At 37.6% G+C, this 15,042-nt stretch overlaps 1 protein-coding gene across 1 annotated transcript in view; it reads left to right on the top strand.

Annotated features, from left to right (window-relative positions):
- Positions 1 to 5,887, top strand: part of IL23R (interleukin 23 receptor) — a 65,445-nt gene extending 59,558 nt beyond the window's left edge. The window contains exon 11 of the mRNA XM_038537159.1: positions 633 to 5,887. Within this exon, the coding sequence (XP_038393087.1) occupies positions 633 to 1,286 (654 nt within the window). The 3' untranslated portion in view covers positions 1,287 to 5,887. The remainder of the gene's footprint in view (positions 1 to 632) is intronic.
- The last annotated feature ends 9,155 nt before the right edge of the window (positions 5,888 to 15,042 follow it).

Genomic DNA, 15,042 nt, shown 5'->3' with positions numbered 1-15,042 from the left:
AGTGGCTATAATTTTATAACAGCATTGGGTGGGAGTTATTTGCCAGCCACCAGCTGCAAGGCCTTGAGTCATTTTCTCACCCAGAAGAGTCATCAGGGTTTTAAACAGATAAAAACTTTCTTTACCAACCCTCCTGTTCATATCTGAAGTGTGAGTAGCTGCACACTGTGAGAACCTCAGCACCAAGCATTTATTACTACATTATTTGAAAATAGAAACAAAACAAGATTATCCCATGTTCCTTTTTTTTATTTAAGCAGAGATATTTTCTCATAGTAAGGCTCCATGATATTAAGAAATATTCCAACTTATTAAACTTCCAAATATTAAAAGGTACTGAAAAAATATGCAAGTTAATGTGCAAGATATGTCTTTCTCTTTAAAATTTTTAAACCAAGACACGTTCTTAAAACAGAGACTATTTTTATTATTTCTCTCTTTAGTCTTATTGTGGGAACATTTAATAAAGATTTGGAATTGAGCAGGATAACAAAAGGAGGAAATTGTATGGGAAGAGAAACAATATCAGAAGAGGGAGGGGAAAAAAAAACAGAATTCCAGTCTTTATTTAATTATCCAGTTAGCTCCTTTAAATGCCTTTTGTACAATAAAAACAAAATCTTTCTTCCTAGAAACAAAGTGAATTTATGAATAATAATTCCAGTGAACAGGTCCTATATGCTGATCCAGTGATTACAGAGATAGAAATCTTTCTCCCAGAAGAACACAAACCCACAGACTACAAGGCGGAAAAGAATACAGGATCCCTGGAGACAAGAGACTGCCTGCAAAACTCACTACTCACCAACACTACAGTTGTGTATATTCCTGGTCTCAGCACTGGGTATAAACCCCAGATTTCGAATTTTCTCACTGGAGGAAACCATCTCAGCAAAAAAGATGAAACATCTTCCTCAACTCTCAAACCACTGGCTGATTCCTCAGACCTGGGGGGAAATGCCAGGTTTAAAAAATACCCTAATTTTGCTTTTTCTGTCTCAAGTATGAATTCGCTAAGCAACACACTATTTCTTGAAGAATTAAGCCTCATTTTAAATCAAGGAGAAAGAAGTCCTCTGGACATGCAAAATTCAGTTGAGGGAGAAACAACCATGCTCTTGGAAAATGCTTCACCCAACGAAACTATTCCAGAACAGACCCTTTTGCCTGATGAATTTGTTTCCTGTTTGGGGATCATGAATGAGGAGTTGCCATCTATTAATTCTTATTTTCCACAAAACATTTTGGAAAACCACTTCAATACAATTTCACTCTTGGAAAAGTAAAGCTGCATAGTCAAAGCTAACATGGGAAAGCTGCCTTGCAATCTGTAGCTGGATCTCCTGCTCAACATAAATTTAATTCTATCCTATTTTTTAAAGTTAGAGAGCTAAGATCCAAAGATAGAACATACTTCACAGTCACAAAGGAAGCACTAATATTAGGTACACCTTCTATATTTTAAAAAAGTATCAATAATTATATCCTTTTTATTTCCCCTCATTACAGGGCACAGAACAGATCTCTCTATTGTACGAAAGATAAATAATACATGGCATGTGGTGGTGAAATAAACATTGAGAATACTTCTTAAAAATTGAGACATTAGTGTTTGTTTGCAAGGAGAGAAGCAAGTTTAATTTTCATAACTATTTTGCTTTGTTTTTTCAAAAATTAAAAAAAAAACCTAAAAGCAGTTTTGTTATCATTAAGTGTCCCCATGAAGAAGATGACCATACACTCTGGTTTATGCTGGTTTATGGTCCGTTGTTAGAGTGTTAATTATAACCAGTGCATGCTTTCACTCTTAGAACCATCCCATTTGGATGATAAATCATATAGTCACTCTATTTATGAAGACTTTAATGTCCAGGGTATAACAATTTGTTATAATTCACTTTTTTTTTTTGCGTTAACAATCTTTACTTTACTTTAATCATTTACTAAAGTCATCATTTCCAAAATGAAACATTACTATTCACAGTCTAAAACACGTACTCCTTGCTATGAATTTCTATTGTTTACCTTAAAATATGTGTGTTTATTGTACTTTACATATTCTAAAAGTATATTTTAAATCACTAATGAAATGTTAATATCAAATATCTTGACTTGTAAATGATCATATGCCTTTCCTTTAGTTTCTTTGAATGGGGAATAGAGTGAAGCAAAAAGGCAGGTAGTACTTGGTATAGATATAGCAAAAGAGGGACGCCTGGGTAGCTCAGTGGTTAAGCATCTGCCTCCAGCTCAGGGCTCAAGTCGTGATCCTGGAATCCTGGGATTGAGTCCCACATCGGGCTCCCTATGGGGAGTCTGTTTCTTCCTCTGCCTCTCTCTGTGTATCTCTCATGAATAAAATAAATAAAATCTTCCAAAAAAAATGAAAAGAAACAGCAAAAGATGGAGACAAATCTTTGATGTTTATCAACCTGATGAAGACAAAAAAAGTTTCTGTTAAGCTTAAGGGATTGCAGCATTAATTGATCTATGTATGCTTCCGTTGCAGTGAGCACCTCCTTTAGAACTCTTCTTGTCTCCTGGAGATAGGAGGCTCCTTTCTCTTCCTATGGTGTCTTTTCCATACCCACATTACTGTTCAGTACAGAGAAGATACTTCTAGTTCCATCTTTGCCATTAGCTCTTGTTGGTCCCAATGGACTAAAAACTGGGGCTATACCTATCGTGGAAGCAATGTGCCTGCCATTGCTCCAACTCAGGGAAAATTTCCATTGCTTCATCACAATGCAACATCATCAGTGAGAAAGGGTTTTCTTTATATGATTTTTTTTTAAGATTTTACTTATTTATTCACGAAAGACAGAAAGAGAGAGGCAGAGGCATAGGCAGAGGGAGAAGCAGGCTCCCTGCCTGCAGGGAGCCCGATGAGGAACTCGATCCCAGAACCCTAGGACCATGCCCCAAACCAAAGGTAGATGTTCAACCACTGAGCCACTCAGGTGTCCCTCTATCTATGATTTTTTTTTTCTCAACAACTATCCATTGAAGTATTGAATGTGCAAGGCACTTTGAGCAATACAGATGTTAATAAAATCAGCCAAGTCCCTGAAGCCTTGGGGCTTATATTCTAGGAGCAAGAAACAGACAATATATGCTCCTCAAGGAGCTTATATTTTAGGGGAAGGGGATAAGAATGGGCTGGAAAGAGGCATAAAAAAATAAAGAAGAAAAATTCCAGATAAATAAATCTGTGTAGAGAGGTAAAATGAGGTAATATAGTGGAGAGTGATTTGGTGGCCACTTTTTGCTGGGCAGTCAGGGAAGCTTTCTCCCAGGAAGGGACACTGACATTGCCATCTGAATCACAGGTAGGAGCCAGTGTGCGAGAATCAGCTTGCCACTTTAAATTCCTTCTATGGAAAAATTCTCCAGTACCTAATATCTCTACTTCTTTGTCTCCTGTACAAGTTGGCTCTCATCCCACCCCTCCGTGACCTGCCTTTCTCACCCAGAATCTTCTGTAGACTTGAGGACAAGTGTGTAAATCTTTTTATCTTTCCATTCTGCTTATTATTAACTTTCTTTCTCTGAGTCTCTGAGTTTGTAAATTGTTGCTTCCCAAATGGAGATGTCATGCTTATTGGTATATGGGTTAAGGAGCAGGAGGAAGAGAGAAAGAGGCAGGAAAAGTCCCTTAAGAAACCGTTGAAAAGGAAGAAGGAAGAAGGGGAGAGAAATGCAAAGAAAGAAAAGCAGATTAATCCTCAATGATGCTGAAGCAAAATGGAACCCCAGTTTCAGACAATGCTAAAGCTGATTAAGGGACATCCAATTCCCTCCTGTTCTAGTATCTTCTTCACATCTGACCTCCCTTTTCTTATCTTGAAGCAATAGGGGTAGGCACAAGTGAGGTATAGTTTGGGGGTGTTTTCTTGGTTTACATGTGTGTTTTATCATTTTTTAAAATTAGGGATGTGTTTTTGCCAAAGTTAGAGAACAATTGATGATATAAAAAGGCTTTTGAGTTTTAGCATGTGGTTCTCATGTAATGTGGGCTGCTGTTTGCCCTGCTGGTTCAATCAAAGGGTTTTTCCAGCTTTCCCCCCCCCCTTTTTTTTATTTTTTCAGTCATCCTCCCTTTGACATAGAGGCAGCACGTGACTTTGGCATAGAGCAGAGGTTTTCAAAAATTAATTTTAGCAACTCATACCCTTTCTCCAAATGAAATCTGTTGCAGAAGCACAAAATGTAAAATAGGTGAAAGCAAATCTGCTGAAACAGACGTTGAAGGTCATGCCTGTCCCCAACAACCTTTTTTTGCATCAGCCTATGCTTGTAGGATGAAAATCCCAGTCTGGGGATTCTCTCTTCCAAACCTGGGTGACCTGGGCTCTGGCCCTTCTTGAAAGGCCCGTATCTTGGAATTGTACCCTCCATCTCCAACCACAAGACTGCCAGCCTAGGTGAAAGGGATCAGAACACCCTCAAACAACCTTCCTGAACAGTTGCATAAAAAGGAGCTCCTCTCAGAGAGTAATGGAGCCAGTTCTACATGTAATAATTAACTTGTTTCTTTCCAATTATTTTACCATAAATGTTTGGGTTTTGTTCAAGTTTATGCTCTTTTTGTGATCACTGAGAATAAAATATTGTGTAGTGAACATAATTAGATTTTATAAACCCAAAGATTGTCAAAGTGTTGCAGTTTATCTCTTTACAAAGTAATTATACCAATTACAGAAGGTGATGTTTTAATGGGAAATGTTATCCACTTGGCAGACACTATTGATTTAAAATAAAAGAAGTGATTAAAAACAATTTATGGATTTCTCTTGGGTAAAAGCATGAAACCAATATAAAATAATTGGATTCTGATTCATAGAATGGATTGTGTACCTCGTTCCTGGAAGCTACAGTTAAGGCAATATTACAAGGAGCTCCAACAAAGGATTGACGGAATGTTATTATGTCTCTTCCTCACTGCTAAAATTACATCATTAAATCCCAATTAATGTTTCATGTTAAAACTCCTTTAGCCATTGTGCTAATTTCACTTTTCAACTTAATTTAGGATAAATACTCTGCATCTTTTATATCTCGTATTTCCATCAATTTTCTGAAGCTGCATTTCCTTTATGCTTATATTCAGGAAAACAACCTATTCTCTAATATTTATAATTAGCATTTAGCAGCACATTAAGAACTTTTTCTTAAATGGTCTATTTTTTGTTTGGGTTGGTAAGAGGATTCTGGCCTAACTTTACGAAAAGAAAAAAACAAAGCCCACGATACTACACAAGTATTACAGAAACATAGCTCTCTCCCGAGATTATTGGGTCAAAAATTCAAGCAAAACAAAATGCTGTTTCTACCATAAAGGCATACCTAAAGCTAGTGATTCTATCAGAGCACAGGAAGGAAATCGTAGTCAAGCCCTGGAACCCAAGTGTGAGATACGGAAGTCAATAAACCTGACCGTTTTCTTTCTGTTCATATCCTGTTTGAGAATATTATTAGAAGTGAGAAAGAATACAACAGTGACATTTCTAAACTTAATTTTTAAGCTACATGGTAATTCATGAAAAAACACTTTAAAAAACTGTAAATGGGATGAAAAGTGACAGTACTTCTTCACACCCCTGCTTCCTGTGCCCCACCCCCTTCATCTCAAGTAGTGACTCTCAACAAGTTAATGTTTTTCTTTCCTTTTTTTTTAACCCAAATGGTTAACATATGGTATTGCTCTGTGACTTGCTATTTTCACCTAGCAATATATGTTAGAAATCCTCACATGTTGTTATATATAGCTTTGTCTTATTCTTTTCAGCAGTTGAATAGTATTCCATAGAATAAATGTGTTTTAATATATTTTCCTATTCTGTTAATGGACATTTAGATTGTTTCCAATTTTTCACTATTAAACCCATTCCTGGGGGCACCTGAGTGGCTCAGTGGTTGAGGGTCTGCCTTTGGCTCAGGTCATGATCCTGGTTCTGCAGACCAAGTCCCACAACAGGCTCCCTGCAGAAAGCCTGCTTCCCCCTCTGCCTATGTCTCTGCCTCTCTCTCTGTCTCTCATGAATAAATAAATAAAATCTTTTTAAAAAATTCCTGTAATAATTCCTTTTGTATATAAATCCTTATAGACACATGAAAACCAGTTGGCGGTTAGGGTGGGGGAGGGAGAGATAGATGCCTAAATGGATTCAGCAAGAATGGGAATATGAGGTATGGGACAGTAGAGAGAGGCAAGGAATGTTGGTAGCTGGTAGACGTGTGGAGTAAAGAGGAGGTGAGGAAAGAGCACTAGAGGACCTGCAAAGGTCAAAACTCACTGTTAGGGAGGGAGTGCAGGACCAGTGCTGTCCACCTACTAAGCAGCACTGACCCTCAATTCCCACTGTACATCTGCTTTTGTTTCGGTGTTTAGGACTTCCTAGTAAACATGCAAAATTTGATATTCACTAGATACTAAAGGATGTGATACTCACCCCAAACCTCTTCTTATCTGGATTTAAATGAAGTTTGGCCCTCATTTTGGCCCTTTGGTATTCAATATAGAAGTTGTGTTTTTTTTTTTTTTTTTTTTGGTCTCTGTTGCTGAAACTGAAAATCATTTGTATTTCATTAAATGAGATTAGGATTTTAAGAAGCTGCCAGCTGCCACGTATTTGCAGGTTCATTTTTCCTTTTTTAGTATTCATTGCACATTCCCTTCAATGTGCCACTTTGGAGATTGCATTTGATTGAATAGAGGAAGCCTATGCAGAACCCTGTGAGAGATGGGAGGGAGCTTACTAAAGCCCTGAGCAACGTGGAAAAGCAATTGTAATGCACAAAAAAAAAAAAAAAAAAAAAAAGACAAACCCAGAATTGCTTTGGAAACACAATATATGGTAGATTCAACTTATCTTCATCACTTCAATGAAATGTTCATTTTCAAAAATGCTCTTTAAAACTCCTGTGGGGTTTTTTAAATTTCCATTTTGTTTCTTTTGTTTTGTTAAGCACTGGAAATCCTCATTTAGCAAAGAAATTGCAAAAAAGCTCATAGAACTACAAATATACCTGCTGTTGCAAGTAGGTGAACTAAACTTTCTTATTTTATTTTCCCTTTAAGATCTTGGATTAAGGTCAAACAACCAGGAGTTATCATTTCAGATCTACCCCATGCCAACTGTGTGACTTTGGGCAATCACTGGAGTTTCAGGTGTTCTCTCCTTGTCCTATTTTCTGTAACAGGGATTCTGACCTTGGTGTACCTTGCTAAAAGACTTGATTACCTGACCCTTTCTGCTTCCTTCAATACTTTCTTCACTTCACTCCACAGACACTACAAGCCATGACCTTTTTCTTTGACCACTCATTCTCAGCCTCTTTGTCTGCTTTCCCCTAGTGTCTCTGTCACATAAACATTGGAGACCCCAAAGCTCAGGCCTTCATTTCTCCTTTGGTGATGTCATCAATTCTTGTGGCTTTAAGTACTATCTATCTACACATCATGAAAACAGATTAGTCTGGCCTCTACCCTGAACTCCAGACTCACTCAACAGTCTGACATCCATTTGTATGTCCTCATGACCTATAACACCCAAATGAGATGATATGTTAAGCCTTCTGCTCTCACAGATATCCCTATCTCAGTAAATAGTATTGACATTTTTCAAGTGCTCACAAATCTAGGTATTATCCTTGACTCTTTTTGTTGCTGTTCTCATTCTTCATGTCTACTCTATCCGGAAATCCTATCCACCCTACCTTCAAAATATATCCAGAAATTAAATCACTTCTTACTACCTCAATTTGATCACCCTAGTTCAATCACTATTACCCCTTGCTTGGGTTATTGCAAAAGTCTCCTAAAGTCTATCTTCAACAGCACAATTGTATGTACCTAAAAGATCCTGCTAAAACAATACTTGTCTGTTTAAAACCTGGAACAGCTTCCTATCCCACAAGCAATAGCAGTGTAAGTCACTATGGTGACCTATGAGGCCCTACCTAGTTTACCACTGTCTGTCTCACTGGCCACCCAGTAAGTACCTCACGGCCTCTGCTCTTGCTATTCCTTCTTCCTGGAATGCTCTTCTCTAAGACTGTTGCAATGCTCATGAACACACTACCTTTAAGCCTTCCCTAGTCACTCTATCTAAAATTGCAACCCTCCAACCACAGCCCATACTTCCTACTCCTTTGCTTTTCCTTTGTCAAAACACTCATCACTATCTAAAATCAAGTATGCTGCATATTTTAGACATTAATCTGTTCACTCTCACCTACTACAATTAAAGATCCAGGAGGGCAGGAATTTTGTCTGCTTTTTCTTACCATAAATCTTTAATGCTTAGAAGAGTGCCTGCCACATAGTGGGGTGCTCCACAAATGTTTCTTGAAAGAATGAATGAATAAACAATGGTCCAATCTATTAATTCCATCTGCTTCATATGAGAAGGAGATCAATATTGCATGAAGGTATCCAATAGCTTTCAGACCTCAATGTATTTTCTGAGGCCCTATCATAACACTCTATTATTTTATCACTATCATTGTTGCTTCTCTGCCACTGAGTTAATTGATGAGAAAGCAATCATATGATATAAACAGAAGCATTTTTCTTTTCAACTGTGCAGTTTTCTTTTCCTTAGATCATTTCAACATGACAGGTTTTCCAACCACCTTTTTTACTTTTGACCAAAACCGTTACTTCAAAGGGATGATATGGTGGAGTTAACAATACTTCAGTACTCAAACAATATCTTTCAATTCTTCAAGAGGAAATGTTTTGAGCCACCGTGCTAATTAGATAGCTCTCTGGCTGATAACCAGGGCCAGGTGAATTACATAATGTATTAAAGAAAATGAGCAAACGGGGACTTCACCTTACAGAACATTAATTAAATAGCTTACTCAGAAAAACAACAGCTGAATTCTAAAAGACTGGGCATTCCCATAGTTGATAGGAACTTTGGCTTAAGGAAATGTCACTAAATTCTACCTAAAATAGCCAAGTAGAGATATTGCATAGAATGTGCTTATTTACTTGTTGTTTCAAATGTTTCAAATGTTGCCATCTAATTGTGTTTCAATTTAGAAAATCTTCATTTTCTAAATGAAGCTGCGGGTTGGTTTGGTGATATGTGCAGGGGGCAATTCCTACTTTCCTGACTCCTAGTCCAGATCTCTTACAACCTACACCAAATTGGCTGTTTAGAAATGGACCAGTGGTTCTCACTCACCTAAACATTAGAATCACCTGGAAAAAAATTACCAAAGCCTGCTCACCATGTCAGCCTCATTGATATTTTTTCATGTGGGTATTTTATGCATTGCTAGGGTTGAGAACCATCCATTTAATTGTTCCTCCTTGTGAAAAGAAACTTTTTGCCTTTGTTCACTATTTTTTAGCAGCAATTCTTCCATCACCTTCTCTTCTCAGAGACAACTGATGTGGATCAGTGGAAGCCCTTCCCCCTCACTCTACCCCATCTACAAACTTATGTTCACCTATCTTCTCCCCTTAGCTCCATAAAACAAAAGAGGTACACATTTTCCCTGTCAGGCTAACGTCTCCACCTGGTACTGGACTCTTCCCCTCATCTTGTGCCACCTTAGGGACACAAGGTGGACATCTTGTGCCACCTTTACATATCATATTTATTGTGTTCCCATTTACCAGTATCTGTCTCATAGTAAATATGATAGAGACTTCTAATTGTCTATTCAACATCTATTCTCACATTCTTACTTAACAGAGCTCCTCTAGCAATGAAGCAACAAGGCATCCCATTAAAAGATATTTTCTAGCCTCCTTTGCCATGAGGTGTGGCCATGTGACTGACTGAGTTCCACTCAATGAAATATACATAGAAGCTGTTAGAAGGATTTCCAGGAAGTTTTTTTAAAGAGGGAGTCAGACAAATGGATAAATCTTTTCCCCTCCTCTCTCCCCTCTTCCTCCTTCCTGACTGGAAATTGGGCATGATAGCTAGAGCTCCAGCAGCCATGTGGGACCATAAGGTGTCCTGGAGATAGAAGCTATGCACTGGGGATAGTGGAGCATAAAGATGGAAGAAGGCCATGTCCCAGATGATTTTGAGGAGCTTCCCTGGAGCACCTATCTCTTACTTTTAAGATGAGACTACTATTTTTATTTATTTGTTTAAAGATTTATTTAATCTCTACACTGAACATGGGGCTCAAACTCATGACCTCAAGGTCAAAAGTTCATGCTCCTCTGACTCAACGAGCCAAGTGCTCCAAGAATAATACTTTTAAATCACTGTTTAAATCACTGCTCGTCCTGCTATCTGTATCTGAATTAATCAAAATGAATGCAATAGGCCATCAGAAATTATTTTTTCAAAGAATGGATAGAGTACACCCTTATGGTGGTCATATATTGTCTCCCCACCTTCCCTTTTCTAAAAACTACCCCTTTCCTTCTCCACATGTTTCTTTGGTGTCACCCTGGTCAGCTGCAGTTGACTGTAGGAATGAGCTAGGGGCAGATGGAGCTAGGCAGGGAAAGAGCTCCCATAAATCTGTGGGCTCCTATAAATCCCAAGGACACTGGAGAGGTCCCAGAGTCAGGCTTCTACCCATCCCAAGGAAACAGAGATAAGACAATAAAAACAAAAATAAATAAATAAATTAGGCTCCCTAGCTCCAAAATACTAGAGAGTACCTCCCTTTGATGGTTAGCAAGCAATCACACAGATTCACCAGACCCCAAAAAAGCCATATGTCAATTACTCGAGACAGAACAAAGAAATCGAGGCAGAACAAAGAAATCTCAAGGCTGTGGGCTCCCTGGCTAGGTTCTCAATAAAAGGCCAGCCAAAAAGCCCTCAGTGGCAACCCTGTCCAGACCCCTCTCACTTTTTTTTTATAAATTTATTTTTTATTGGTGTTCAATTTGCCAACATATAGAATAACACCCAGTACTCATCCCATCAAGTGCCCCCCTCAGTGCCCGTCACCCAGTCACCCCCACCCCCCACCCACCTCCCTTTCTACCACCCCTTGTTCGTTTCCCAGAGTCTCTCATGTTCTGTCTCCCTTTCTGATATTTCCCACTCATTTTCTCTCCTTTCCCCTTTATTCCCTTTCACTATTTTTTATATTCCCCAAATAAATGAGACCATATAATGTTTGTCCTTCTCCAATTGACTTACTTCACTCAGCATAATACCCTCCAGTTCCATCCACGTCGAAGCAAATGGTGGGTATTTGTCGTTTCTAATGGCTGAGTAATATTCCATTGTATCATAGACTACATCTTCTTTATCCATTCATCTTTCGATGGACACCAAGGCTCCTTCTACAGTTTGGCTATTGTGGACATTGCTGCTAGAAACATCGGGGTGCAGGTGTCCTGGCGTTTCACTGCATCTGTATCTTTGGGGTAAATCCCCAGCAGTGCAATTGCTGGGTTGTCCCCTCTCACTTCTTAGAACTTTCTCTGTATCTTTGCTTAATAAACTTCTATCACTTTACTTATTCTCCGTTGTCCGCAAGATTCATTCTTCGACTCCATGAGACAAAAACTTAGCTCTCCCATATCAATGTGAGGTATCCTCATCCAATGTGGATGAGTCCTGCCCCAGGACTTGCCTCTGGTCATAACAATTGGGCTAGAGGTGCAACCTTGTCCTAAGCTGGGCCAAAGTCTCTCCCCAGGAGTTTTAGAAAAAAGAGACTCTCTTCAGTGACAGAATTTTAGATGCAAAGTTTAGAAGCTGTTGTCAATCATATTCTTCTCCATGTGACCAGAATAAAAGGAGGATGGTCTGCAAACATAGAGTGAAAAGAATAAACATGAGCAGAAAAGGCCAAAGAGGAGAAATGGAATGAGAATGCTAAATGCACCTGTATCCTTGGTCTTAATTATTAATAAAGTTCAATCACTTTCATGATTTACAGTATATGAAAAACCTTTATCATACAGTTTTTTGCTTAAGCTTCTTAAATTGCATTTATTTATGATTGAGAGTCCTATTATAGGGACACCAGGGTGGCTTAGCAGTTGAGTGTCTGACTTTGGCCAGGGCGTGATCCGGAGTCCTGGGATGGAGTTCTCTCTGCCTGTATCTCTGCCTCTCTCTCTATCTGTATCTCATAAATAAATAAATAAATAAATAAATATTTTTAAAAAAAGAGAGTCCTATTATAATCCCTTAGAATAAGAAAGAAAAAAGCTTTCTATTTTGCTCCCAGAATCTGTATCACTTTCTTTTAATAATGATTAGCAATGATGGTGTTTGTTTTATCGTGTACACTAATTTACCTCATATGAATAGGGACTATAACACAAAGATATATTTGATGTTATTTTCAGTAAATTACTGGAGTTAAATATCAAGCCATCCTGACAATTTCTCCCTACTTCAATTTCTTTGCAATTACAGAGAGCTTGGCAATAAATGCTTTTCAGCTGAAAGAAAACAACATAAATTTTAAAAGCCTGTGAAGGACCACTAGCTTTCATTATCAACTCATTGTGGGTCCTATTTGGAAGACTAAAATAGAAACCAAATTCTAATGTTTTTCTTTTTATAAATGCATATAATTATTATCTTTCCATCTCAATAATTCTGCCTGTATAAAGATATTGCACGTTATCTAAGAAGAGAAAAATCCCTTTAAATTACATGAATGAGCTTTAGAATGTAAGTATGGCTAGCCAAAATGTTCAAGTGAAGTGATGCAAATTTCTTTTCCTATGCCAACATAAACAAAAATCTTTTGCACAGAACGAAATTTTATGTGGTAAAACGTGTAAAAGAGAAAGCAGTTTATCTGTGTTTGCACAGGAATCAGGTAACTTTGTCATAAACTGGGGAAAAAATGACTTGAGTGTCACCTCCCACGTCTCCTGGTGTGAACAAGCTTAAAGGCTACTAGTTGCCATAACCTTTAGCACATACACTTGACAAACTAAATCTCAGTGCACAAATTGAAAAAAAGTATCTACTATAAATGAGTTCTACAAATTTATACTGGGCTCTTCTCATGCCTTATTTACCTTCCCAGCCTCTTGTCAGGCATTATAATCTCCATCTTATAGCTGAGGAGACTGAGTCAGAGAGATGTTGCATCTCTTACCTAGCTTCTGAAATAGGTCACCTCAGTCCCACCATGTCCCTCACTGTGTCCTACTGTGAATTCCTCATGGTATGGGAGTTGCTGCTTAAATTGTTCTTTAAATTAACATTTGCATGCAAGGCTGGAATCTTATTCTTGGTAATAATAATATGTACAGCACCAAGAATATAGCAATTACACCAAGAATAAAAGTCAGCAGGTATTTGTGAAAAGAGGAATTACATAGGGCACACCTGTAAAATAGTTACAGCTTTGGTAATAACAATCATTTAAAATCTAGGCTTGACCACCAAATGCATCACATGATCCTGAATTGAATCCCATACCAAGAGTAAGTAAGAGGGGAGATTTTCTGTCGAGATTATTATTAGAACAGTCAACAAAATAGTAATACAAACTGGATTGTTTTTAAAATGCTGTATTGATGTTAAATTTCCTGCATTTGATATCTGTAATGTGAATGCTTAAAAATGTATCTTTATCTATATGAACACATATTGTAGTATAGCTAAAAGACAATAATATATGCAAACAACTTCTCTTAGATGGCTTAGTAAAGAAATTTTGACAAACATGCTTCCAGATATGGAATGAATAAATCATGGGAATAAAAGGCACAGCACAGGGAATATAATCAGCGATGTAATAGAGTTGTATGGAAACACATAGTAGCTTCACTTGCGGTGACCATAGCATAAAGCACAGAGAAGGTGAATTACTATATTGTATACCTGAAACTAATGTAACATTCTGTGTCAACTATATTCAGATAATTTTTTTTTTAAAGAGAGAGAAATTTTATCAAAAGAAAGAAGAGGGAAGGAGAGAGGGAGAAAACAGTGATAAAATATTAAAAATAAACTGGTAAAAGATATAGGAATTCTTTGTATGTATTGTTTTCATGATTTTTCTGTTTGAAGTTATTTCTAAATATAAGGTTAATAAAAAAAAAAAAAAAAAAGAGTACTAGGTTTCAACCTAGAGTCCTGAGTACAGGTTCAGGTTTCCCATTAGGCACCTGAGTGGCATCTGTTTTTCACATAACCTCTCTGGACCATGTAAAACACAGAAGTTCTGTGTTAAATGTGGGTTGGCATTCCATTATAGGAAATAGCTCATGCATTCCCCTACATTGAGTAGTTTTGACTTTTTCACTATTACTAACAATGTCACAATGAGCAGCTATATACATGCTTCCTTGTGCTCATGTACAAGCTTGTTCTAGAGCTAATCCACATCTATCAATGGGAATAAATTCAAGAATATAAGAATGAGTGGGGGGAAAAGCACACTGCAGAAGGATACATTAATATGATTCCATTTATAAAATTTTTCAGACATTAAAATACATCATAAAAGTATAAATCATACACTGGGTTGATACACACCAACTTCACCATACAGCTTACCTAGAGGGGAGGGCAGAAAGAGAGAGAAGAGTAGGGCAGGCTTTAGTTGTATCTATAATGTTTTATTTCTAAAAGACAGACAGAAGGCAGGCAGGGAGGAAAAGGGAAAGAGAGAGGAAAGGAGGAAGGAAGGGAGATACAGAGGGAGAAACAGAGAGTGTAATAAAAGGGTTCAGCTAAAGAATCTCTCAGTCTCTTCCAGGTCTAATGATCTATATTCAAAGTTAGATTTGTTACCTTAACAAACATTATCAACTTTAGCCTGCTTATGAGTGTGTGTAGACATAATTTAACAGAATTCAGTAAACACATATTGAGAAAATACTTTATGCAAGGCATTGAGCTACCTACCAGGTAGTCAGAAATAAATAAAACTTAGTTTGGCATGTTTTGAAGGAAAAAAAAACCTCTGATATTGTATTAAAGAAAAAATGTTGGTTAATCATTTCCTTAAGATAATAGAACTTAAGCAACAATTAAAGGTCAAAAAGAATAAGGGTGTGAGGGGAAGGGCAGGCATTGGAGAAATGTCCAATTTCTGCTTGTCCTTCCTGCCCAAGGAAGTTAC

This window comes from Canis lupus, chromosome 5, assembly GCF_011100685.1.
Source record: "Canis lupus familiaris isolate Mischka breed German Shepherd chromosome 5, alternate assembly UU_Cfam_GSD_1.0, whole genome shotgun sequence".
In the NCBI taxonomy this organism is placed as follows: Eukaryota; Metazoa; Chordata; class Mammalia; order Carnivora; family Canidae; genus Canis; species Canis lupus.
Note: the sequence above shows the minus strand (reverse complement) of the source record. Positions and strands in the feature narration are given on the sequence as shown.